The 24,943-nt window shown below is 47.2% G+C and overlaps 3 protein-coding genes across 5 annotated transcripts; 2 read left to right on the top strand and 1 right to left on the bottom strand.

Annotated features, from left to right (window-relative positions):
• On the top strand, positions 1–16,058 carry naa15a (N-alpha-acetyltransferase 15, NatA auxiliary subunit a). Its single transcript, XM_080527714.1, has 20 exons — positions 1–239; positions 2,167–2,251; positions 5,181–5,285; positions 6,860–7,017; positions 7,179–7,313; positions 7,495–7,648; positions 8,186–8,305; positions 8,453–8,548; positions 9,427–9,533; positions 9,648–9,720; positions 9,984–10,153; positions 10,429–10,581; positions 11,136–11,264; positions 11,788–12,001; positions 12,499–12,692; positions 12,859–12,967; positions 13,242–13,340; positions 13,705–13,848; positions 14,530–14,627; positions 14,862–16,058. The coding sequence occupies exons 1-20, from the start codon at positions 186–188 to the stop codon at positions 15,066–15,068; spliced, it is 2,604 nt and encodes an 867-aa protein (XP_080383840.1). The 5' UTR covers positions 1–185; the 3' UTR covers positions 15,069–16,058.
• Positions 16,059–16,158: 100 nt separating this feature from the next.
• On the bottom strand, positions 16,159–24,537 carry ugl (ureidoglycolate lyase). Of its 3 annotated transcripts, none has more exons than XM_080525047.1 (15): positions 24,403–24,537; positions 24,077–24,214; positions 22,903–23,121; positions 22,494–22,584; positions 22,180–22,256; positions 21,872–21,982; positions 21,561–21,620; positions 20,991–21,147; positions 18,677–18,875; positions 18,274–18,352; positions 18,008–18,100; positions 17,812–17,884; positions 17,531–17,634; positions 17,139–17,269; positions 16,159–16,483 (listed from the first exon to the last, which is right to left on the bottom strand). In XM_080525047.1, exons 2-15 carry the CDS (start codon positions 24,209–24,211, stop codon positions 16,309–16,311), a joined length of 1,704 nt encoding a protein of 567 aa, XP_080381173.1. In that variant the 5' UTR covers positions 24,212–24,214; positions 24,403–24,537; the 3' UTR covers positions 16,159–16,308. The 3 variants fall into 3 exon arrangements, with proteins under 3 accessions (XP_080381173.1, XP_080381174.1, XP_080381175.1); XM_080525048.1 differs by having other exon boundaries at positions 17,531–17,598; XM_080525049.1 differs by lacking the exon at positions 17,812–17,884 and having other exon boundaries at positions 17,531–17,598; positions 17,995–18,100.
• Positions 18,883–20,978, top strand: LOC308152138 (polyadenylate-binding protein 1A-like). The gene is made up of 2 exons (XM_080525051.1): positions 18,883–19,141; positions 19,227–20,978. The coding sequence occupies exon 2, from the start codon at positions 19,430–19,432 to the stop codon at positions 19,814–19,816; it is 387 nt and encodes a 128-aa protein (XP_080381177.1). The 5' UTR covers positions 18,883–19,141; positions 19,227–19,429; the 3' UTR covers positions 19,817–20,978.
• Positions 24,538–24,943: the final 406 nt, after the last annotated feature.

Here is a 24,943-nt window from a genome sequence, read left to right as displayed (position 1 = left end):
AAGGTGTTCGGCCATTTTGGTCTGAAGGGGGCCTTAGCTGTCACCACGTGAGGAAAGAAGAGCCGAAAGAGAGCCAGAGACAAGTCCGGGAGCTTCGACTCGAAGAGACCGAGAGAGGGGAGAGAGAGTCAACTGAAAATTACGATTCATGCGTGAAGCTACAGAAGAGTAGCCAGTTTACAAAAATGCCCACGATCACTCTGCCGCCGAAGGAGAATGCTCTCTTCAAGAGAATATTGGTAGGCTAGCCAAGTGCCTTACTTACTTGCTAAATATAGCTAGCTAGCTAATGTTCTACTCACAGTTGTCATAGGTGTCTAGCCTAGCTTTGGTTGTAATTAGCTGGCGTACTGAACAGGGAATCATGTCGGCGAGCCAGTGAACATGTGCGGTCTCATCGACGGACAGTCAGGCGGTGTGTCGTGTGTGAACTGACAGGAGGTACTAGCCTAATGCCCACCACTGGCCTCGCTAGCTGTCTTGACCATGGCACAGTTATCACGTATTCGTCTGTTACCTCCCTTACTTGAAATAACGGGGAACATTGCAAGCTAAATTAGCTAACATGTTCACAGTTTGCGTCGTTCATATAACCAACTTTCACTCCAAAGCAACAGGGCTCTTGCAGTTCGCTAGCTACGGCTAGATAAGTTGTCTGCAAATGTATGGTGGTGTTAGCCTGCTACTCTGTCAGGTTGCAAAGTCATTCTAACTCAAATGGACAAACTGGTACCGTTTTGTCACCGTTGCAAGGTTCTATTAACTCGCTGCTAAAGTGTAACTTGCATACCACAGTGTATACCAATACAGTGTCATCATGGGCCCTGGAAACTTTGCAGTCTGTCGCCACTGATGCAAACCGAGCCTGCCTGGCTAGCCGGCTAGCTGTCACTCACGCTTCCCTGAACACCGATGGTGACTAATTATAGACATTGATTAATGTCTTACATGCACACCAGCTAAACTGCTTAAGTTTAGTCGACTTAACAGAATATTGAATACCACTCGCACACGTGGTTAACGTGTGAAAAAAATTGCCTAACTCTGGACTTTTAATTGAATGTTTGCCACTAATTGTTAGCTTAGCTAGCCCTAGTTGAAGTTAGGTGATGTAGAATGCTCTCAGTCTCTCTGGGCTAGGCCTGTAAATAGGCACAAGCCACGCCTTCAGTGTCAGTAGCTGTCAGGCAATGGACTGAGATGGATATTTCCAAATGTGTGTCCTTTATACCTGTGTCTGCTAGCCAGCTTTGTGCATTGCTACACACATGTCTAAAGAGATTGCAATCACTTTAGAGAGTCCACTATGGATATCCGAAGAGTTTGGCATGGGAGTAAGGTAAAACAATTATGATTGGTCTGCATCTCTTGTAAGACTTCTGCATGCCAATAACTGCAGGAAGAAATGACAACAAAAACACTTGAGGTATGATTGTAGACAGAATCTGGAGTCTTACCTCAGGTCATGAACCGTTTGTGTTGTAATTACTTCCTGTAGTTGTGTGCATGCAGAACTCTTACAATAGATGCAAACTAATCATTTCTACCTTACTCCCATGCACAACTTAACACTACAATGTGTTTAAGCCATTTGTGGGTCATTTCCCTTAGAGGAGTGCCTCTAAAAAGAGGAGGTGGGTTGGAGTTTTTAAATATACGCCTTTTGTAGATGCATCCACTCTCAGCTTGGAGCTACAACTCCAATTTTAAGGTTGAAAGTGCTTCTGAAAGTGGTTGAATGCGCCCCAGTTCTTTTGGATCTCCTGTGCTCCCCCTATGCCAGATGAGATTCCTGGGCATTAGGGTTGTGTGGGGATTTGGCAGGCATCTCACTGGGGACCTGAGTGACACTGCTGACCCAGGCAGATAGGAATCTATGTCCGGCTGCTTTTCAAATCACCACATTTCACCACCCATCTGACCACAGGTTCAAGCAAGCTTCTGTAGGCCATAGGGATGATTATTTCTTTCTCAATCCATTTTTTTTTTCCACAGATGATATTCACTTGTATTATTGTAATACTGTGTGGTGTGCTTGCTTTCAACTCCTACAGTCAACCCGTTGAACACCAGTTCAGTTACATTTTCACAATGTAATGTGAGTGTTCATCTGACATCTACAAACCCACTACAAAACCTAACAACAATACTCTAAATTTTTTGCAGAGATGCTACGAACACAAGCAGTACAGAAATGGACTCAAGTTCTGCAAACAGATACTCTCCAACCCGAAGTTTGCAGAGCATGGAGGTAAGACGCAGCCAGTACTTTTGTCTCTCGCTCTCTCTTTCTCTCTGAGTATGCTTGCTTCCTTTGTAATTTGTTCGTGAAAAGAAAAGGATATTTGTGTTTGTCTGCCTGCATTTTTTATTTATTTTTATTTTTATATAAACCTCTCGTTTTTGGCCCAGATGGGTAACGAATAGTTCGTACAAATGCAATCTATGAGCCGAATCACTGTCTTACCCGATTCACCACAGAACCCCTAGTTTATCACTGTCTTACCTGATTCACCACAGAACTCCTAGTTTATCACTGTCTTACCTGATTCACCACAGAACCCCTAGTTTATCACTGTCTTACCTGATTCACCACAGAACTCCTAGTTTATCACTGTCTTACTTGATTCACCACAGAACTCCTAGTTTATCACTGTCTTACCTGATTCACCACAGAACTCCTAGTTTATCACTGTCTTACCTGATTCACCACAGAACCCCTAGTTTATCACTGTCTTACCTGATTCACCACAGAACCCCTAGTTTATCACTGTCTTACCTGATTCACCACAGAACCCCTAGTTTATCAGTGCCAGTGTTTTCAAGTGGCACTACTTTCGCTTTCTGTTTGGCTCACATACCTGTTGCTTGGGCTTAGTGGAATCCCCACGCACCACACACACAGGCAGCAGGGCACGCGCCAGGGCCCTGTGTTGGCTTTTAGAATGGTAGGCTTAAATTATACAAATGATCTTGGAGCATCTCTCTTTCTGCTCCCTGATCCTGGTTTGATGATGTCACTTGGCGTATAGCGATGACCACAGTCTTTCTCTCATCCTTGGCTGTAATCTGGGGGTAGTGGTGGCCTAGCGGATAGCGAGTCGGACTGGTGATCAGAAAGTCATGAGTTCGAATCCCATCTGGGAACACCACCACTAACGTGCTCTTGAGTAAGTCGCTTAGCCCTAAGTTACTCCAGGGAGACTTGTCCCTGTACTCTCTAATCGTAAGTCGTTTAGGATAAATGCGTCTGGTAAATAAACCCCTCAAAAATAGTTCGGAAACGCTTTTTGGGTTGATTATTCCTCCCCTTTAATAATACCAATTGGTATTGTATTATATATCATTGGAAAGCCTGATTGGTCACCTTTACAATGAGGTACAACTTGTAAGGATCATACATTCATGGAATGAGTAACACAGCTAAACGTGTGGGTAGCGGCCAAACATTTTTTGCCCAAATCCCCTGCAATATCCTTCTGTTGGTATTCACTCTCGTTTTGAGCTTCAAGTGCTGGCAGGTGTATGTCAGTCACAGGTGTGTGACTGGCACCTAATTGACAGGAATATTATTATGATATTCTGGGGCCAGTGGCGATCCCATATCTCCAGAATCTGGGACCTAACTCCGTCCTCAATGATGAAAACGCTCGCCCCCACAGAGCCAGGATCATCACAGAGCACCTCCAGTATTTGGGAGTGGAGAGGGTGGAATGGCCTGCCGTGAGTCCAGACCTCAACCCAATTGAACACTTGTGGGATCAGCTTGGGTGTCCTGTACGTGCCAGAGTGACCAACGCAACCATGTTGGCTGACTTGCGGCAAATCCTAGTTGAGGAATGGGATGCCATCCCACAGCAGTGTGTGACCAGGCTGGTGACCAGCATGAGGAAGAGGTGCCAAGCTGTTGTGACTGCGTATGGATCTTCCACACACTACTGAGGTCCCTGACAATGTACAATTAATAAAGTGTAAAAATGGCCAATATGTGTTGTTTTTTCCTTATTACTGTGGAAGAGTGCAATCATCCAATCCACCAAGCAACTCAAAACGAGAGTGAATACCAACAGAAGAATATTGGGGATTTTGGCAAATATTTTTGGGCCGCTACTAGGGCTGCACGATTTGGGGAAAAAATCGAATTGCGATTATTTGGACAGATATCGCGATTGCGATTAATTTGCGATTATTATTTTTTAAAATAGCAAAAAAAAAAAAAAAAAAAAGGAAGTTTTTGTAAAGTGTGGCCATATCTCCGGCTAGGAAGGTCGTATCAACGTGCAGTTTGTTTGTACGTCTTCAGGGGACTTCCTCCTCTAGCACCCCCACAGCCCGAGCTACGAGTGAAAGAACTAAACTTACATTGGGTTGCTTTAAAGTTGGGTTGCTTTAAAATCAAGCTTCAGATTAAAACATGTGATGGAGCATTACTAACCTGACTCAGGTGGTTTGTTTCACACAACCATCTAGGAAAGCTTAATTGGAAGCTGTTTGGAAAAGGGCAGGTACTTTCACGTGCGATGTTGTTGGTGTGCGTTCATTGACATTGACGTTCATTGACGTTCACGTTCATTGTTGACGTTCATTGTTGACGTTCATTGACGTTGACGTTCATTGACGTTGAATCCGACACGCTGTATGACGTATCCCATACGGGTAGTGGTGGTCTAGTGAGTTGGACTTGTGATCGGAAGGTTGTGAGTTCAAATCCCGCCTGAAACCACACCACTACTAGTGTGCCCTTGAGTAAGGCACTTAGCCCTCAGTTACTCCAGGGGGAATGTCCCTGTAATTCGTAATTGTAAATCGCTTTGGATTAAAAGCGTCTGCTAAATAGCAAAAAAAAAAAAAAAAATCGCAGGCAAATCGCAGGCTTTGCGATTAGCTAATCGCATCATTTCAAATCGCGATTTCGATTTAAATTCGATTAATCGTGCAGCCCTAGCCGCTACCCACACGTTTAGCTGTGTTGCTCATTCCAAGAATGCAGTTGTACCTCGTTGTAAAGGTGACTAATCAGGCTTTCCAACGATATAAAATACAATACCAATTGGTATTATTAAAGGGCAGGAATAATCAACCCAAAAAGTGTTTCCGAACTTTTTGAGGGGTTTAGTTAAAATGTTATGTATTGCATAAGTGATAAGACGTTCTGTTTCTCTCCCTGTCCCCGTCTTCAGAGACGCTGGCGATGAAGGGCCTGACCCTCAACTGTCTGGGGAAGAAGGAGGAGGCGTACGAGCTGGTCAGACGAGGCCTCCGCAACGACCTGAAGAGCCACGTCTGTATCCTCAACCACAGGATTATTACTCCATCACAGCAGCTATACTCAGTCTACTCTCTGTCACAGCAGCTATACTCAGTCTACACTCTGTCACAGCAGCTATACTCAGTCTACACTCTATCACAGCAGCTATACTCAGTCTACACTCTGTCACAGCAGCTATACTCAGTCTACACCATCACAGCAGCCTATACACAGTCTACACTCTGTCACAGCAGCTATACTCAATCTACTCTCTGTCACAGCAGCTATACTCAGTCTACTCTCCATCACAGCAGCCTATACTCAGTCTACACCATCACAGCAGCTATACTCAGTCTACACTCTGTCACAGCAGCTATACTCAGTCTACACTCAGTGGCTCATTCCCACAGAGCACAGTGTTGGAGTTACAGTAGCCTTAGTCAGACTCAGATGAATGCTTCTTTGTCAAGACGGGTTCATCTGTGGGCATCTGAAGGTTAGAACGAAAACAAATTAAATAATGAATTAATACATATAATTAAGTCCATTACAAGCAATAATAAGAAACTAAAGACGGATACATATACTGTATAATTGTAATTTTCTCTATTACATTTACCTTATCATGAACAATAAATAGTCCTTTTTTTAATGTCCTATCAGGGTGGTAGAGATAAAGAAAGAAAAAAAATGGGGGTCATGTTATCTTAGTAAAAAAAAAGCAAGCAATGCTTTCTGATGGAACTTAATTGCTATCTCCTATTTCACAGCTAAAATTCTTCATCCAAAGCTCTTTTTTTTTTGTGCAAGTCACCCGCAGGTCTGATCGGACCACCTGACAGGCTGGCTGTGCTGCCCCTGCCTCAACCTTCCCTCCCACCACCCCCTGCCTCAACCTTCCCTCCCACCACCCCCTGCCTCAACCTCCCCTCCCACCACCCCCTGCCTCAACCTTCCCTCCCACCACCCCCTGCCTCAACCTTCCCTCCCACCACCCCCTGCCTCAACCTCCCCTCCCACCACCCCCTGCCTCAACCTCCCCTCCCACCACCCCCTGCCTCAACCTTCCCTCCCACCACCCCCTGCCTCAACCTCCCCTCCCACCACCCCCTGCCTCAACCTTCCCTCCCACCACCCCCTGCCTCAACCTCCCCTCCCACCACCCCCTGCCTCAACCTTCCCTCCCACCCCCCCCTGCCTCAACCTTCCCTCCCACCACCCCCTGCCTCAACCTACCCTCCCACCACCCCCTGCCTCAACCTTCCCTCCTAACACCACCCTCCCATCTCAACCTTTCGAGCTGAGACATTCTCCCCATATCCTCTAGCTGTAACAGGAGAAGGCTACTGCACACCGCCTGCTAGATTCTAGCTGATGATTGCTGTTATAGCTGGTCATATTTATGAATCCCCATTGTTGCGTTTTAACCCAGAGTATCTGGTTTCTCTTGTTTCCTTGTAATTCAAAACTGGGGTTTGTGTAGAGGAATGTACTTTCTCTTACATGAGCTATCCCTGGTTATTTTTGTTTTGTTTTCTGTTTTGTTGTGGTTGTTATTTTTGTAGTTTTGTTGTGGTTGTTGTTTTGCGTCCTTAACCCCTCGTCTCCCAGGCTGGCACGTGTACGGTCTGCTGCAGCGGTCGGATAAGAAGTACGACGAAGCGATCAAGTGCTACCGGAACGCTCTGAAGTGGGACAAGGACAACCTGCAGATCCTCCGGGACCTGTCCCTGCTCCAGATCCAGATGAGAGACCTCGAGGGCTACCGGGTGAGGAGGGATTGTGTGTGTGTGTGTGTGTGTGTGTCTGTCTCTCTCTCTCTCTCTCGCAGTCCCTTTCTCACTTTTTCTGTGATGTGGTGTTTCCCTTTGTCACTCTTTCCTTTGTGTGTGTGTGTGTGACTATTCTGCCGTCTCTCCCCCGTCTCTAGGAGACGCGCTACCAGCTCCTGCAGCTGCGTCCGGCCCAGCGGGCCTCGTGGATCGGCTACGCCGTGGCCTACCACCTGCTGGAGGACTTTGAGATGGCCGCCAAGATCGTCGAGGAGTTCCGCAAAACGCAACAGGTGTGCTGAACCCCCTCCTCTCCCGTATCCCAGGGATCGGTGTGCTGTGGAGCTCAGCTGAACCGCTGCCTTGTGTTAGCTACTGTGATTGGTCCTCCTGCCCCCCCCCCCGTGCCAGCGGATTGGTTGCCCTCGCACGTACCTGTGAATGTGACTGGTCCTCCTTCCTGTGCCGTTTCAGACGTCGCCAGACAAGGTGGACTACGAGTACAGCGAGCTGCTGCTGTACCAGAACCAGGTGCTCCGGGAGGCGGGGCTCTTCAAGGAGGCCCTGGAGCACCTGACCACCTACGAGACCCAGATCTGTGACAAGCTGGCCGTGGAGGAGACCAGAGGTGTGTGTGTGTGTGTGTGTGTGTGTGTGTGTGTGTGTGTGTGTCTCTCAGAGAAGAAGAGAGTGAGCGATGGTGTGTGTGTGTGTCAGAGAAGAAGAGAGTGAGTGATGGTGTGTGTGTGTCAGAGAAGAAGAGAGTGATCGAGGGTGTGTGTGTGTGTGTGTGTCAGAGAAGAAGAGAGTGAGTGATGGTGTGTGTGTGTCAGAGAAGAAGAGAGTGAGTGATGGTGTGTGTGTGTGTGTCAGAGAAGAAGAGAGTGAGTGATGGTGTGTGTGTGTCAGAGAAGAAGAGAGTGAGTGATGGTGTGTGTGTGTCAGAGAAGAAAAGAGTGAGTGATGGTGTGTGTGTGTCAGAGAAGAAGAGAGTGAGTGATGGTGTGTGTGTGTGTCAGAGAAGAAGAGAGAGTGAGCGATGGTGTGTGTGTGTCAGAGAAGAAGAGAGAGAGTGAGCGAGCGTGTTTGTGTGTGTTGTTTAGATTGTTGTTGTTTTGCATAACACAAATGACTGCCTTCCTCTGTGGCGGATGCTACCCTGCAGGAGAGCTGTTCCTGCAGCTGGACCGCTCGGAGGAGGCTACGGAAGTCTACCGACAACTCCAGGAGAGGAATCCTGAAAACTGGGCCTACTACCAGGGTCTGGAGAAAGCACTGAAACCAGGTAACCCTAGGCAACCCATGCCCCCCCCCCCCTCTATGGTATTTGTATGACCGTTGTTCTATTTTGGGCTCTTTGATGTAACGCTTAACTGTGTACTCCAATAAAGTGTGTGTGTGTGTGTGTGTGTGTGTGTGTGTGTATCAACAGCTAGCATAGAGGAGAGGCAGAAGCTGTACGAGGAGGCGTGGCAGAAGTATCCCAGAGGCCTGGTGCCCAGGAGGCTCCCCCTCACCTTCTTGTCAGGTACGGTGACCCTCTAACACCAAGATAACATGACCCCCCTAACACTAAGATAACATAACCCCGTAACACTAAGATAACATAACCCCCTAACACTAAGATAACATGACCTCCTAACACCCTCTAACAACCCCCTAACACTAAGATAACATGACCCCCTAACACTAAGATAACATAACCCCCTAACACTAAGATAACATAACCCCCTAACACTAAGATAACATAACCCCCTAACACTAAGATAACATAACCCCCTAACACTAAGATAACATAACCCCCTAACACTAAGATAACATGACCCCCTAACACTAAGATAACATGACCCCCTAACACTAAGATAACATGACCCCCTAACACTAAGATAACATGACCCCCTAACACTAAGATAACATAACCACCCTAACACTAAGATAACATGACCCCCTAACACCCTCTAACACTAAGATAACATGACCCCCTTAACACCCCCTAACACTAAGATAACATAACCCCCTAACACCACCTAACACTAAGATAACATAACCCCCTAACACCCTCTAACACTAAGATAACATGACCCCCTAACACCCCCTAACACTAAAGCCTCTTTCACACATAGTTCCCTGTAATTTTCATGGAATCCCAAGCTGTGTCGACCGGGCATTTTCGCCGTTCACACAGGAGCCGAATGCCGGTAGATTCCTGTGTTGCTCCCTTTCACACATGTCGGCATTCAATCAGGGTAATTGCCCGGGCGGATTTCCCTGGTCAGTCGCATTGACATACACAGACCCTGGAAATTGCATGGAATCGACTGGGAAGGCTGGTACGTGTGAAAGGGGCTCATGATGACGTGCTGTAGTAACTCTGCACGTGTTCCTCATGATATCTGTTCTGCTCAGGCGAGAAGTTCCGTGAATGTCTGGACCGCTACCTGAGGATGAACTTAAGTAAAGGCTGTCCGCCCGTCTTCACCACTCTCAAGTCCCTCTACCACGACAAGGAGAAGGTGAGGGGCCAGGGACACCGTTGCACATGTCAAAGGCTCTGGGATGACTGAGATAGATAGATAGATGCAAACTTACTAACGCTGCCTCATGTTTCTCTGTCCCTTCCCCTGCAGGTGTCAATCATTGAGGAATTAGTCGTCGGATACGAAACGTGTTTAAAAAGCTGTCGAATGTTTAGTCAAAATGGTGAGTGCTGGTTTTAAGCGTGATATGCGTCTTCTGAACTTTCTATACAGTGTCTGTTTGTAAATTGTGTGTCAGAATCAGAATCGCTTTTATTCCATCTCACTGTACAAGTACCCAAGAGTAAAACTCTTTGGCTTTGGTCCTTCAACATTGGCATTCGGATACAAAATCACAATAATAATAGGTGAAGTAAGTAACCCTGCAGTAATATGAAGTGTAATTGTGTGTGTGTGTGTGTGTGTGTGTGTGTGGTGTGGCTGTAGATGATGGTAAGGAGGAGCCGCCCACCACGCTGCTGTGGGTCCAGTACTTCCTGGCTCAGCACTTCGACCACGTCTGCCAACAGACGCTCGCCCTGGAGTACATAAACACAGCCATCGAGAGCACGCCCACACTCATAGAACTGTTCCTCATCAAAGCTAAGATATACAAGGTAACGCACATACACACAGACACATACACACACACACATACACACACACACACACACACACACACGTACACACACATACACATACACACACACACACACGCACACACACACACACAAAGCTTCGCTCATCCAAAAGGTATAAATACACAAGTCCAAACTGGTTTTCCAGTAGACTACTAAGGGAGGCTCACCCCTTTAACCCCCTTTCTGTCTCTGTCTCTCTCTCTGTTTCTCTCTCTCTCTCTCTCTCTCCCCCCCCACCTCCGTCCCTCCAGCATGCAGGGAACATAAAGGAGGCAGCCAGGTGGATGGACGAGGCCCAGGCTCTGGACACGGCCGACCGCTTCATCAACTCCAAGTGTGCCAAGTACATGCTGAAGGCTGGCCTGGTCAAGGAGGCCGAGGAGATGTGCTCCAAGTTCACACGGGTGGGTGTGGGTGTGGGTGTGTGTGTGTATACCAACAGCTGGAGCAGGCCATATCACAACTGGATTATAGATATAAACTTTTAGTTTATTAGTTAGTTTTTATATTTGCCAGCCTGGGCCATGTTCATAAGCTTGTTATCAGAGGCCTTCAAATGGCTGGTCTATCTAAGAGAAGGGCCAAACAGTTAGCAAAGTATTGCTCAGTATCTGCTATTATTGGTAGCCGCTCAATATGGAGAAGGAGGTGCTTCTTGTACCCATGAGCTGGATACTGTCTGTTTTACAGTATTGATACTGTATCTTTCAATCCACTGTTATCATTTGATGTGAATAACATACTGTGTGTAGCATAACAAGTTCGCTCAGCACTATTGTAACTGACTGTTTTCATAATGTCAAAAAGCACTGATACTATTTATGTCCTTTAGATATTGTACATTTATGTGGACATAAATAAAGCATTTAAAAAGTGTGTGTGTATGACCCTGAGTTAAGTCATACGCTGCAAATCTAATCTAAGTCATGCGCTAACCCATCACCGTGTGCGTCCACAGGAAGGTGCGTCGGCAGTGGAGAACCTGAACGAGATGCAGTGCATGTGGTTCCAGACAGAATGTGCTCTGGCCTACAAGTCCATGAACCGGTTCGGAGACGCTCTCAAGAAGTGCCACGAGATGGAGAGGGTGAGTGTGCCTGGCCCGAACCAAGAGTCCTCTACCCTCAGTAGAACCTCCAATGAGAATCAAAGACAGTGGGGATCCGTTATGGTTGTGTACTGAAGGGGTCCATTTTCGTTGCCAAAAAAGCTTTCTACCAACGGAGCCAGGCAACAGTTTCTCAGTCCTAAAGAAGTCTTGGTAACCTGGGTAACCTGGGTAACCTGGGTAAATCAGGACGTTTATCCAGGAATCTATCTGATAACTATTCTTATTGGCGCCATTCTTCTAATATACCACTCTGGGATCCATAGCCCCCCCCCAAAAAAAAATGCTTTATCTGATATTTCTAGTGAGGGAAGAATTCCGTAACCGTTTGACAGCCACCCAACACAGCAGCCACACACCACTTTGACAGCAGCCACACACCACTCTGATGTGTAAACGTAAACAGATCTCCCCGTGGTTGAGCTCTCCTCCCTCTCACCTGTCTCTCTCCCACCTCCTCCCTCTCACCTGTCTCTCTCCCACCTCCTCCGTCCTCCGTCAGCATTTTGTGGAGATCACGGACGACCAGTTTGACTTCCACACGTACTGCATGAGGAAGATGACGCTGCGCTCCTATGTGGACCTGCTGAAGCTGGAGGACGTGCTCCGCATGCACCCCTTCTACTACAAGGCGGCGCGCACCGCCATCCAGATCTACCTCGGTCTCCATGACAACCCCCTCGCCGACGACAACAAGGAGCACCAGGCCGACGCCGGTGGGTGTCTGTGTGTCTGTGTGTGTGTGTGTGTGTGTTAGGGTGCGGGACATCGTCCCAATTTGCGGGACGCACCAAATGTCGTGAAAATGCTGTGCAGTCCCACGCAAAGCAGGACATCTGTGTTTGTGTGTGTCTCTGTGTATGTGTCTGTGTGTGTGTCTCTCTGTGTGTATGTGTCTGTGTGTGTCTCTGTGTCTGTGTGTCTGTGTTTCTGTGTTTCTGTGTGTCTGTGTCTGTGTCGGTCTGAGTGTGTGTCTGTGTCTCTCTCTGTGTGTGAGTGTGTGTGTGTGTGTCTGTGTCTCTGTCTGTCTCTGTGTGGGTGTCTCTGTGTTTGTCTCTGTGTGTGTCTCTGTGTGTGTCTGTCTCTGTGTCTGTGTGTCTCTGTGTGTGTGTCTCTGTGTGTGTGTGTGTGTGTGTCTCTGTGTGTGTCTCTGTGTGTCTCTGTGTGTGTGTGACTCATCAGAAGGACTCACCCTGTGTGGTTGCGTCTCCAGAGAATGTGAACGACAAGGAGCTGAAGAAGCTGAGGAACAAGATGCGCCGGGCGCAGAAGAAGGCCCAGCTGGAGGAGGAGAAGAAGAACGCAGAGAAGGAGAAGCAGCTGAAGAACCAGAAGAAGAAGAAGGAGGACGACGACGAGGAGATCGGAGGACCCAAAGAGGAGCTGGTACCAGACAAACTGGCCAAGGTGGGTGTGGGTGTGTTGGTGTGTCTGTGTGGGTGTGTGTGTGTGTCTCTCTCTCTCTCTCTCTGTCTCTCTCATGAGAATATGATACATTTGATAAACAGCGATATAGAGATTCCGTGTGAAATAGATATCGAAAGCAAGTTCTCAAAAAAGGAATGTTTCTCAGGTGGAGAGTCCACTGGAGGAGGCGGTGAAGTTCTTGACCCCCCTGAAACTCCTGGTGAGGAACAAGATCGAGACCCACCTCCTGGCCTTTGAGATCTACTTTAGGAAAGGTAAACATCTAACCCTAACACCGACTGATGACAAGATATCAGAACACCAACCTGGTTATGGTTGGATGGCATCTTTTTTTTTTCTTCTTTTAATTAGAAAGTCCTTCAAATAATCTCTCCCTCTCTCTCTCTCCCTCTCCCCCTCTCTCTACCTCTCTCTTTCTCTCTCCTCCCCCTCTCTCTCTCTCCCTCTCCCCCCCCTCTCTCTCCCCCTCTCCCCCCCCTCTCTCTCCCCCCCTCTCTCTCTCCCCCCCCCCCTCTCTCTCTCTCGTAGAGAAGTACCTGCTGATGCTGCAGGCAGTGAAGAGGGCGTTCCCCATGGAGCCCTCGGACCCCTGGCTGCATCAGTGTCTAGTGCGCTTCTTCAAAGGAGGTAGGCTTCACCCAGCAGAGGAGGGCTTAGTGTGGTGTGGCTAGCTGTGCTACTGTTGTGGGTTCTATTCTCACTGGGACCATATATACTTAAAACATATGCCCTCATTGTATCGTAAGTTGCTTTGGATAATTGTCATGGCATTATTACTTCTGTCACTACTAGGCTGGAGAGCAGTTGCCATCATCTAAGATCCATAGGCAGTCACATCTCTCTCCGCTAGTGTTTCCTACTAGAATAGCTGGTCAAATGTTCTGGGATGTTGATTCTTTTAGAGCCACCTTCTGGTTTTAGGTTTTCATTGTGTGTTTGTGTGTGTGTTTGTTTGTGTGTGTGTGTGTGTGTGCGCGTGTGTTGTGTTCAGTGTCTGACAGTAAAGATCTCCCTGAAGCCGTGCGGACAGTGTTGAAGCAGGAGATCTCGCGGCTGTTTGGGGAAAGCAACCCCGCCAGCTTCAACAAGAACTACCTGAGCAAACACTCCAACTCTATACCACACCGCCTGGCTGGTACGTACACACACACACACACACACACACACACACATACACATACACACACGACAGATCATTCCACGTAAAATCAACAAGCCATGACACCCCCCATCTCAGATTGTTCTGTAATGGTTTCTGTAGTTGGAAACTGAATAAGAGAAGTATTCCTGCATCATTATTTTGTTCCATCCCTGAGAAATGATTGGCCGTTTTTCATTTTGTGGGATTCATATAATATTCAATAGAAACATAGAGTTATCATAGGCAACAACTCTCTGAAAAATAGTCCTACCGACCCCGACAACTAAATGGTAAATTGACTGACTTATATAGCGCCTTTATCCAAAGCGCTTTACAACGGCCTCTCATTCACCCATTCACACACACATTCACACACCAATGGCGGCAAGCTACCATGCAAGGCGCCAGCTCGCTCACTGGGAGCAATTTGGGGTTCTTGCCCAAGGACACTTCGACATGTGGCCAGCCAGGGCTCGAACTGCCGATCAGCCAACCTTGCGATCATTAGACGGCGGCTCTACCTCCTGCGCCACAGCCGCCCCAGAGAACTACTGGCACAAGCACTTGAATGATGAAGAATGGTCTATCCCATACCCATGCACACACACACACACACACACAAAGTCAGGCTCTGTGGGAAGTTGAAGTAAACAGGCTCCGTCTTCTCCCCTCCAGCTGCTAAGATGATGTACTACCTGGACTCCTCCTCGGACAAGATGGCGTCTGAGCTGGCCACCGCCATGGACCCATCACTCACTGGGAGCAGCGTCCAGGTGACCTGTCTCTCTCTCTGCAACTGTTGATAACTTATCTTAAAAACGTCCACATATGTATACCCCAGTTTCTGGCATGAAAATAGATTTTGACAATAGTGGATGCAAAAAAGGTGCAATGAACGTTATCCAGACCCAAAGCTCAACCAGATACCTAATTGTGTCTGTGTGTCTCTGACTCTGTCTGTGTCTCTCTCTCTCTCCCTCTCTCTCTGTCTGTCTCTCTGTCCTCAGATCTGCACAGACGTGCTTCAGTGTCTGCGTGAGGGCAGCCTGGGCGAGGGGCAGCAGAAGGCGTCAGAGTCGTACCGCGCGGCGTGCCACCAGCTGTACCCCTACACCCTGGCCTTCCTGCCCCCGGGGTACCAGGACAACGCCACCATCAACGCCAACGGGGACCTGTCAGCCGGCGAGCACGACGACATGGCCAACGACATGTGAGGAGGAGAGGAAGAGGAGGAGGAGGAAGAGGAGCGCACACACGCTGCCAGCCGCGAGTCTGCCAACAACACCCACAGCTACGGTTGTTTGTGAATGCCCCTTACCCGTGCACTGACCTGGACTGAGAGAGTCGCAGAAAGAAAGAAAGAGAGAGAAGAGGGGGGGGAAAACGCCCATTTTACTTTTTTTAAAAACCCTGTTGACATGACAACTATTCTTTAACTGAAAACAAATAAAAAAATAAAACGGTGTGAGATGAGAAAAACAAAAAAAGTGGAAAGTGGTCAAGACGGCTGCCGGTGAACACAGGTCGGTTTTTACTCCTGTGTTTTCACGCCATGTTCCTCTTGTTATGTGCATCTGCTTCTCACGTTTTAAAAAAAGGTAATTTATATATGAAAAACAACAAATAAAGAATAAAAAAGCAAAACTGAGAAACACCATTGTAGTAGTAGAGGATTGTGGGTCAACTTGTGGGCTGGCGTGTGCCAGGGAGAGACGAGGTGGGACTTTTCAAGGGAGACATCACTTGGTACTGGGGGTGGCGTCTCCGGAACGCACTCAGTTTATCAGCTACTGAGCGTGTGCAGTTCTCTGCTCAGCCACAAGGGTGCGCTGCAGGAAAGGGCCTAACGTGATTTCCAGGAGGGGGCACGACGCAACTGATCTAAATGCAGAGACACAGAGCTCAAAGCTCAACTGGAGTTGTATGACTGACAAATGTGCAGATTTATCTGTTTTCCTTTTCTTTAACTCTCTGTATTTGGTTTTAGTTGACCCACCATGTGAAAGTGTGAATTCCCATGAAAACCACTTCCTAAAAAACGGTAAACACTTCCTGACAACTTCTCACTGGGTTTAGTTTTTTTTTGGGGGGGGGGGGGGGGTTGTTTCTGTTCTGTCAGTCAAAACAGTGTCATGGCTTCTCCGATGTTAACAATCCATCTTGTTTTAAACTTTGAAAAAGGCGTTTGTCAATCATACTGAATTCTGCACACAGACGACTCCTCTTTAACACACACCAAGGAGTCATGAATAAAACTGAGTTGAATAAAAAAAAAAAGCTTTCCTGAAGACATATTTTTCCGATTTCGATTTTATTAAAAGGTATTGGTCCAGCTTTCAAATGGTCACAATCTTCTGAAAGCTGTTTCAAGGGGCCAGGGTGGAAAACCTTCACTGGCACACATAGAACAGGCATATGATGATGTGGTGTATGTAGTCATGCCACACATGGCATTCAGAGTTTGGGTCTGTGCTTAATGTTCCCTGGCGGAACGGACTCCTGCCACTTGGCCTGAGAGCTGAGGAAGGTGTGGTCCAGGTTCAGGTACGTGGTGAGGAACTCTGGGAAGTCCCTCTTCTGGACCACCTCCAGGAACATGGCCGCCGCCGTCAGTAACTTCTGTTCCTCCCTACAGCAGAGGGAAGGGCGGCTTAATGAAGACATACAAAGGGAAAATGTGGAGTTGGTGAACTGTGACAGGATATTTAAGCAATGTCACACGAGAGGGAGTGTGTTATACTGAATATCAGCACGGCGGTACTCAGCCTGCGGCCTCGTACCTATGACCGAATCACAGCCGTGCTGATATTCAGTATAACAGCACGACCTCGAGTGATATTGCTTTTATACAACAGTTCTACAGCGCCATTTATTAGTTAACAATAATAAGCGACAACAGATTATGATTTGTTTGTTTATTTAATCATTTATTTTGGCTCCGCCAACAAAAAATTGTTCCGCAACTGAACTTCAACTGGACAGTTGCCTAGTAACCTGAACACAAACATGTAGTCTAATAACGGTCATTTAATAGAACAGCGGAGTGTGGCGGAGTGATACATATAGTTAAAAGTCCCAGTGCTGTTATACTGAATATCAGCACTCATGGAATGCCTCTTGTCCAATCAAATTACTTGGTCAGAACTGTTATATACATATAATATATATAAATATATATAACTGTTGTATAAAAAGGCTCAAAGTGTTTCATTTACACTCAAGGTTGTTTGTTTTGGTACTTTGAGGAGTCTAACCTACCTGACAGTGGGAGGAGTCTAACCTACCTGACAGTGTGACAGTGTGTGACATCTCTGAGCGTCCCCGTGACCTCCTGAGTCAGCTCCCTCACCAGCCCCGAGGTCACCACCGTGCCGTCGTCCTCCAGCCTCGTCTGGTGGCGGATCCACTGCCACACCTGCACAGGAAACAGCTCACAGCTCACAGGAAGTGGGTCTGCTCTCTACAGTACTGTATACAGTGGCCCTGCAAGTCATTGGACAGTGAAGCGTTTCTTAACTGTCTTCTACTTCATTTCTTCTTCTGTCTATATACTCCAAAAGCTTGGATTTTTTGTTCATCATACAGTAAGACAACCCAAAACATACTGCCATAGCAACTAGAGAACTCCCTGTACATACAGACAGAAAACAGTGTTGCTGGGGGAACTTAAACTGACCTGGGATCTGGAGATCTCTGCTGTAGCCGAGTCCTCCACCTGTCCTTTGTAGAAGAAATGTCCCTTCCCTGGGAAGGAAATCCAATACCATTTCGACAAGGACACTATAACACACACACCCATCCCAAAATTGCTCAAAATGTACTAAATTAAATCATGACAAATTGGAATGAGCTATCAATCATCATTTTTGGTTGAATTCAGTTGAGGCTAGCATGATCATACAGACATTGGGCATTCGGACATTTGACCGTTGATATAGAAAGTCATTGAATTGTCACCTGTGAGCCAAGCCTGGATAAAGAGGATTCCTACGGCAATGTTATACTTCAGGCCATACAGTGTTACTCCACCCTAAGGCAAAGTACAGACCAATACAGTACAGGGATGTGTGTCCAGTGCAGAATAGCTTCAGTATTAATTATTCGTGTAGTAAAACGATATACAGAATAGCAGGATATGACTAGAGGAACTGACCGCTGGCATACAAAGCAGATCGTCCGGGGTCACCGTGAGGTCGTCCCTAAGCTGGTGTAGCTGGTTATCACCCTGAGTGTGTTGCTGGAAAAGCTGAGGGAGAGAGGTGGGACGGACAGACAGACAGACAGACAGACAGACAGAGAGGGTGGGTTAGATAGTGAATGTGAAAGTGAGAGATTGAAACAGGCTCTTTCAAAGGATCAATAGCCAACACTCATCCACAACAGCTCAAGAACATTGAAACGTTACAGTAAAGCCCTCACCCTGTGCATGGGCTCGATCAGGCCTAGGTCGTACACCATGAACCCGTCCACACCAGCCTTGATCTCCAGTAGCTTCAGTCTGGACATGTTGGGGGAAACGTGTGACGAAGTTGCAAACAAAAAGACAAGAAAGCCCAGAAAGTATCCGACATAGTTGAGTTGTACTGTATGTACATGACATAGTTGAGTTGTTCTGTATGTACATGACATAGTTGAGTTGTACTGTATGTACATGACATACGGTAGTTGAGTTGTACTGTATGTACATGACATAGTTGAGTTGTTCTGTATGTACATGACATAGTTGAGTTGTACTGTATGAACATGACATAGTTGAGTTGTTCTGTATGAGTTGTATTGAGTTGTACTGTATGTACATGAATGTGTTGAACATTGGACTTGCCTGGTGACAGTAGCGAGAGCCGTCCTGTAGGGGGCGCCGTCCCTGTCCTGAGGCAGCAGCAGGGCGGCCATGCCCCCCGTGGCCAGGGCGCCACGGCGGTGACACGTCTGGACCAGCAGGTCCATGTAGCTCCGCAGGAAGCGCTTCTCCATGTTGACGTACTTACTGCGGTCAGGGAGCAGGAAGGCCCCCCGGTGGCCTGGGAGAGAAACACACGACCCTTGACCTTTTGAGAGGTGACTATGGAGGGAGCAGGTTTGAACAGGTTAAGCAACTGGGGGCTGGTTTTCCCCACGGGTAGCGGCTTCCTGTCTGACGCCGACGGCAACAAGAGCACCTGGGACGACCTGGGTGTGCAGCAGGATCAACATCCAGCTCTGAGTTACTGTCACCATGGACACCAACTATAGTCTCGATCACCATGGACACCAACTATAGTCTCAATCACCATGGACACCAATTATAGTCTCCATCACCATGGACACCAACTATAGTCTCAATCACTATGGACACCAACTATAGTCTCAATCACTATGGACACCAACTATAGTCTCCATCACTATGGACACCAACTATAGTCTTGATCACTATGGACACCAACTATAGTCTTGATCACTATGGACACCAACTATAGTCTCATCACTATGGACACCAACTATAGTCTCAATCACCATGGACACCAACTATAGTCTCCATCACTATGGACACAAATTATAATCTCAATCACTATGGGAACCAACATTCACATTCATCATGCAGACTAACAGCCTGTTACTATGGAAACCTGATGAGAATGGTTCTAAAGGCTATGGCTTTGTGCAGTATAATACACAGGAGGCCGCTGAGAGAGCTATTAAGAGACTCAAGGTGACTGAGATGAACTGCCGCATCGTGGCCACCAAGCCCCTGTATGTGGCCCTGGCCCAGCGCAAGGAGGAGCGCCAGACTCACACAACCAACCAGCACATGCAGAGGATGGCCAGCGTCTGCACTGTTCCCAACCCAGACATCAACCTCTACCAGGTTGCTCCCCCACCTGGATTCTTCATGGCTGCCATGCCACAGGCCCAGAACTGTGCTGCCCCATGTTGGACCAACCAGCTGGCTCTCACCTCTCCGCACATAGGTCAGTATATTTAATGAAGCAACCCTGTACATAGAGACAAGACCACTATCCAAAGATTTGCCATAAATATCTTTGATTATGATTATCTTCCCTCTCAGCTACCCAGGCCTTGAGACACCGCCCTGCCAGTACAGATGCAGCTACAGCGCAGCTGCACACTGTGCCCCAGTCTCTAGCTGGTGTACACTACCCCCAGCAGCACACAGTTCTCCAGCCACAGGTCCCCATGCAGCAGCCTGTCCATGTCCAGGACCAGGAGCAGGAGCCTCTCCCTGCCTCCATTCTGGCTGTCGCTCGCCTTGAGGACCAGAAGCAGATAATACGTGAGTCTGTGTGTTTGTTTCTATGGATCCCCATTAGCTGTTACAATTACTGTTACTGATATTTACTCTCCCTCCCTCCAGGTGAGCGTCCCATCTCATCCATCCACAACATGCAACATGTCGCTGTGCTGGAGGCCCAGTGGGCTGAGGAGGCTGCACAGAAAAAGGAGATCCAGCTATGCACCTTTTCATAGGCACATAACAACATTGTCTTGTCAATGTAAACAGAATAATAATAAGTATAACAATATTTCATTGGTTAAGACTCTGCTGTTAAAAGGGAAGGAAACAGTTGGAGCTTGTTGGGCATGGCTTAAATAATATCTTATAGACATGTTACTGCAACGGAGGAAGAAGCTGTACCATTTTGCCTGTTTTGAACCACACATTTCCCAAACAGTGCTATACATGTAACTGAAGTGTGTTAATACAGATGTATGTTAAAGAATGTTGCCATGACTGTGGTGTATCATAAATTCATAGTCTATGTAGTATAGGACAATTCAGACAGCAGGTTGTCCACCTGTGTACATCTTGTCCTTCAGTCATGTACATGTGGGGGTGATGTTCCTCCATTAACAGGAAGAGGACAGATGTTAAGGTCCTGGCTCCTGTTGATAACTGTACTACCACTGGCTGATGACCATCGCCATGGCCGTGCTGTACACCTGGTGGTCAGGTACGGTATCACACCTCTTTAGATACTGAGGCTCCGAATCTCTAGGAAGCCCCATCTGGACCTGTCGGGTTCTGGCCTAGGGTGTATAGAACAGCATTCCGAAGGGAATGTTAACATGTCCCTTTCTAACACGACACAATGTCTTGAAACTCTCCAGCATTAATATCTGATTCAGCGAGGGCTCACCAAACTTGTTGACGAAGGAGGCAGAGTAGTCCCAGATGCCACAGTTGAGGCCAGCTGAGTGGTCTCTGAGCTCATACAGGATCTCCTCCATCTCAAACGCTGCCAGGACGTTCTCTATCAGCACGGTGGCCTTTATGCTACCCACAGGCAGGCCAATCTGATTAACACACACACACAGGCGCACACACGCACACATACACACACACACACACAGGCGCACACATGCACACACACACACACACACACACACACACACACACACACACACACACACACACACACAGAGGCACACACACACACACACACGCACACAGGACAGAACAGGATGCACTTAAAGTTGAGTAAGAAACTAAATCTGATTCAATTTAATTGTCATTGGCAGAGTACAAGTTCAAAGACAATGAAACGCATTCGGCATCTAGCCAGTGCAATAGTACATAGTGCTAAAGCCATAAAAGTGTGGACAGATATATATATATATATATATATATAAATATTCTTAGGAACAGAGAGAGAAGCATAAACTCATACTTAAAGTATCTGACAGGCCTGCACTATAGTCAAACAAACCTTGTGCTCCGTCCAGACAAATAATTTGTTCCATAGTCTTGCCTCCAAGAAACCCTCAACCTATCATGCAGCAACGGGAATGAGAACAAGACAAAGAGGGAGAGTGAGACATTTGTGATGGAGAGAGTGAGACATTTGTGATGGAGAGAGTGAGACATTTGTGATGGAGAGAGTGAGACATTTGTGATGGAGAGAGTGAGGGGAAGGGTCTATTTAGAGAAACTCTTAATCCCATTTCCTAAACCAGCAGCCAATGAAAACAGTAGTGATGTCAATTGTTCAATAAAAAAAAGGATTCCTGATGGCCTTACTTTAGACAGGTAGAAATAGGGCCCACTCTGGCCGTCCAACAGCAACTTTCCACAGTGGAACATGAGGAGACCGAAATCGAACAGAGGGCCTGGAACCTCTTTTCCATGAACCTGCACACACACACACACACACACACACACACACACACACACACACACACACACACACACACACACACATCATCCATGAAAACAAGCTGATGACAAGGACATATATCATTTGGGTCTACACTTCTAGTCAGTCGATATGTATAGCAGATGCTGAGGGCATAGGGGTTAGAGGTCATGAGAGTTAGAACTCCAACTACCATCAGGCTGTGTTCCACCATGTTCCAGGCGCGGGGGCGGAGCATCAGCACAGGAGCCTGGGATATGGGCGGGACATCTGCCGGAGGGGCGCAACCGCAGGACACACGTTAATAATGTAGGCCTTCAAACAATGACTTGAAGATCAACTGATCTAGCCACGATATGTGTATGTGTGTGTGTGCGTGCGTGTGTGTGTTGCTATTTTAAAGTTTACACTTTAACAATCCAAAGATTTCTTTCTACAGACTAGCGATTGAGAGGCCTCTTGAGTTCCTGCCGACAGTAAGAGTGATGAGCAGAGTGGAGAACTCACTGGGAAGCTGGTTGTGCACCGCCCTGTAAACATTATGAATGCCTTTAATCTGATTGCGGTATGTAGGGCAATTTCCATCATCAAAATCAATCTGACAAGACAAAAACAAAAGAAAAAGTGAGACACAGTCAGAAATCGTGAAAGGGGACATTTCTGAAATTATCTGACAATTTCAGGAACCACTGATAATAACATAGATAATAACATCTGGAGCTTTTCTAAAAACGTACGCCTTCCTTATTTCCTCAATTCTAAAAAAAACAACTTCCTGGTTGTCTAGCAGTACGTGGTTGCTCCTGTCCCTGAAGGGTTACCCACTATACCAGGCCACCCTGGTCGGCCCCTCACATCCCCCATAGAACCCCATCTGGAGGCTAAACCACACACCACCACCACCCTCACCCTGTACCTGTAGGCCCTGCGCAGGGGAGCAGAGAGCCTGGCAGAGGCGCTGGGTGTCACAGGGGGCCAGGTCCCCTACGTCTACGTGCCTCCTCTGGAGCCTCGGAGGGACGGGGCGGACCCTCCAGGTGGGGTCACTCCGGACGGGGGCCGTGGCCTCCAGGAACCCCGGCAGGTCACCTGACAGGTCCAGATGGGCCTTCCTAGAGATTCGGAGCCTCAGTATCTAGTATGACGGAGAGACGCAAAGCCGTTATGGTACAAGGTTACACATGGTGCTCTGTGGCTCAGTTGGTAGAGCGTGTGCGCTGGTCTTCAGGGTCATAGCTAGTGAGGACACAAGGACACGACCTTGGTCGTTTTTGGAGCCATATTTAAACTGGGCCGAAGAAACTGTGAGTTGATGAATAATCAGTAGTGAATAATCAGTAGTGAATAATCAGTAGTGACGGTGGCCCCACAATCAACAGTTTTCTTTATCGCATTTCTTTGTCCCTCTCTCCCTCTCTCTCTCTCTCCCTCTCTCTCTCTCTCCCTCTCTCTCTCTCCCTCCCTCTCTCCCTCTCTCTCTCTCCTTCTCTCCCTCTCTCCTTCTCTCCCTCTCTCTCTCCTTCTTTCCCTGTGCTTTCACCTGCCTACATATAGTGTAACATTGTGTGAACAGTGTAACATTGTAACATTGTGTGCATCAACTAGGTTTTGGATGTTTTGGTAGACTATTTCAGCATGCACAAGCTTGCTTGAGTTCTTGAACGTACAGTTGTAGGAATTGTGGAATTTTGTGAAGGAGACATGAAACACAGAGACGTGGTTACAGAGGGGTAGTGGTGGGAGAGCCATGCGAGGCCAGGGGAAGTCTGTAAACAGGGACACAACTGGGACGATAGAGAGGGAGAGAGACGCCCAAGGGCTGCAAAAAAAAAAGAATATCGGGCTTAATCAATTCCGATACAATCTATCAAAAGATTAATATTCCCTTACGATATTGAGTTGCATTTTGAAGTTGCTATCAAGCCCACTAATACGTATATATAATTGCTGAAGCAAGCCCACTAATAAGTATGATCAAAAGCAACCTTATGACGCTTACCTTTAGGCTACAGTGACACATCTGGGGAAAGGACTGTGGGGTAAAGTGAATATACTGCAACCAACCACAGGATAGCTCCCTTGTGTCCTACCGTGTCAACCTCTTCATCAAACATGGAGACCAACTCCTGCAGGAAGACCAGGGCCTCGGCGGTGAAGATGATCCGAAACTCAGCCTCTAATCCTGGGGGAGGGGGCAGCAGCTCCATGCCTGCAGGGTCCTTCATGTTCTAGAGAGCAGATCAAGAGTTTGGCTGCAGTATGTTGGCAATGGTGATATCATAGGATATATATAGGCCTATTTGAATTCATAGGTCTATTCAAAGAATATCATGATGAAGACATTATCAAACTAGACTTTGATGTTTCAGTTTTTAGATGCCAAACTTTAACAGGACAGAAGAAACCAGGTACTTACGGACGTGTTGATGCCAGCTGAATACGGTTCAGCTACAGGAGTGGACTTTGGTATGGGATCCCTCTCCACTGTTTGACTAAGCTCAGGATGTGTTTGGGTCGGGGTTAAAAGTCACCTAAAAGCCTAACATGTTCACAGGATTTTGAGGTGTTTACTCCCAGTTCATGTCCAATTTTCAATGAACATACACCAATGCATTAAACATGATACATACCACCTGTGCCAGACTGTCAGTAGTTTAGTAGTCTAGTCATAATTCTGTTATGAAAAACGTTCCAATTTGGGCATGTGGGAGGCGGGTTCAATCTTGACCACGCCCCTTGGGTCGAAACTGATCCAATTAAGAGATACCTTCCTTTTCTCTGTTACCTCTCGCGATGTTTGGGGTTTCTGTCAACATTGTACGTGGCTTCACGTCCAGTACTGAGCAGGGAATGCATCAGCAACCACAAATAGTATGTCGTAGTAGTGCAAACATAATAGGTAGACATATGACTTTAGACTCAAATATTTGAAGTCATATATTTTATACGAATGTCCA

This window comes from Nansenia antarctica (assembly GCF_963989245.1).
Source record: "Nansenia antarctica genome assembly, chromosome: 3".
NCBI classification, from domain to species: domain Eukaryota; kingdom Metazoa; phylum Chordata; class Actinopteri; order Argentiniformes; family Microstomatidae; genus Nansenia; species Nansenia antarctica.
The sequence above is the reverse complement of the archived record's forward strand: the minus strand, read 5'-3'. Positions and strand labels throughout refer to the sequence as shown.

Coding starts and splice junctions, on each gene's coding strand:
- LOC308152138 (XM_080525051.1), top strand. CDS start 19,430: ATGCAGACTAACAGCCTGTTACTATGGAAACCTGATGAGAATGGTTCT.
- ugl (XM_080525047.1), bottom strand. CDS start 24,211: ATGAAGGACCCTGCAGGCATGGAGCTGCTGCCCCCTCCCCCAGGATTA. Junction 17,885..18,007: donor ATCTGCTTTGTATGCCAGCG/GTCAGTTCCTCT, acceptor ACTTTGCCTTAG/GGTGGAGTAACACTGTATGG. Junction 16,484..17,138: donor ACACACTGTCACACTGTCAG/GTAGGTTAGACT, acceptor CCTCTGCTGTAG/GGAGGAACAGAAGTTACTGA.
- naa15a (XM_080527714.1), top strand. CDS start 186: ATGCCCACGATCACTCTGCCGCCGAAGGAGAATGCTCTCTTCAAGAGA. Junction 2,252..5,180: donor GAAGTTTGCAGAGCATGGAG/GTAAGACGCAGC, acceptor CCCCGTCTTCAG/AGACGCTGGCGATGAAGGGC. Junction 7,314..7,494: donor AGTTCCGCAAAACGCAACAG/GTGTGCTGAACC, acceptor GTGCCGTTTCAG/ACGTCGCCAGACAAGGTGGA.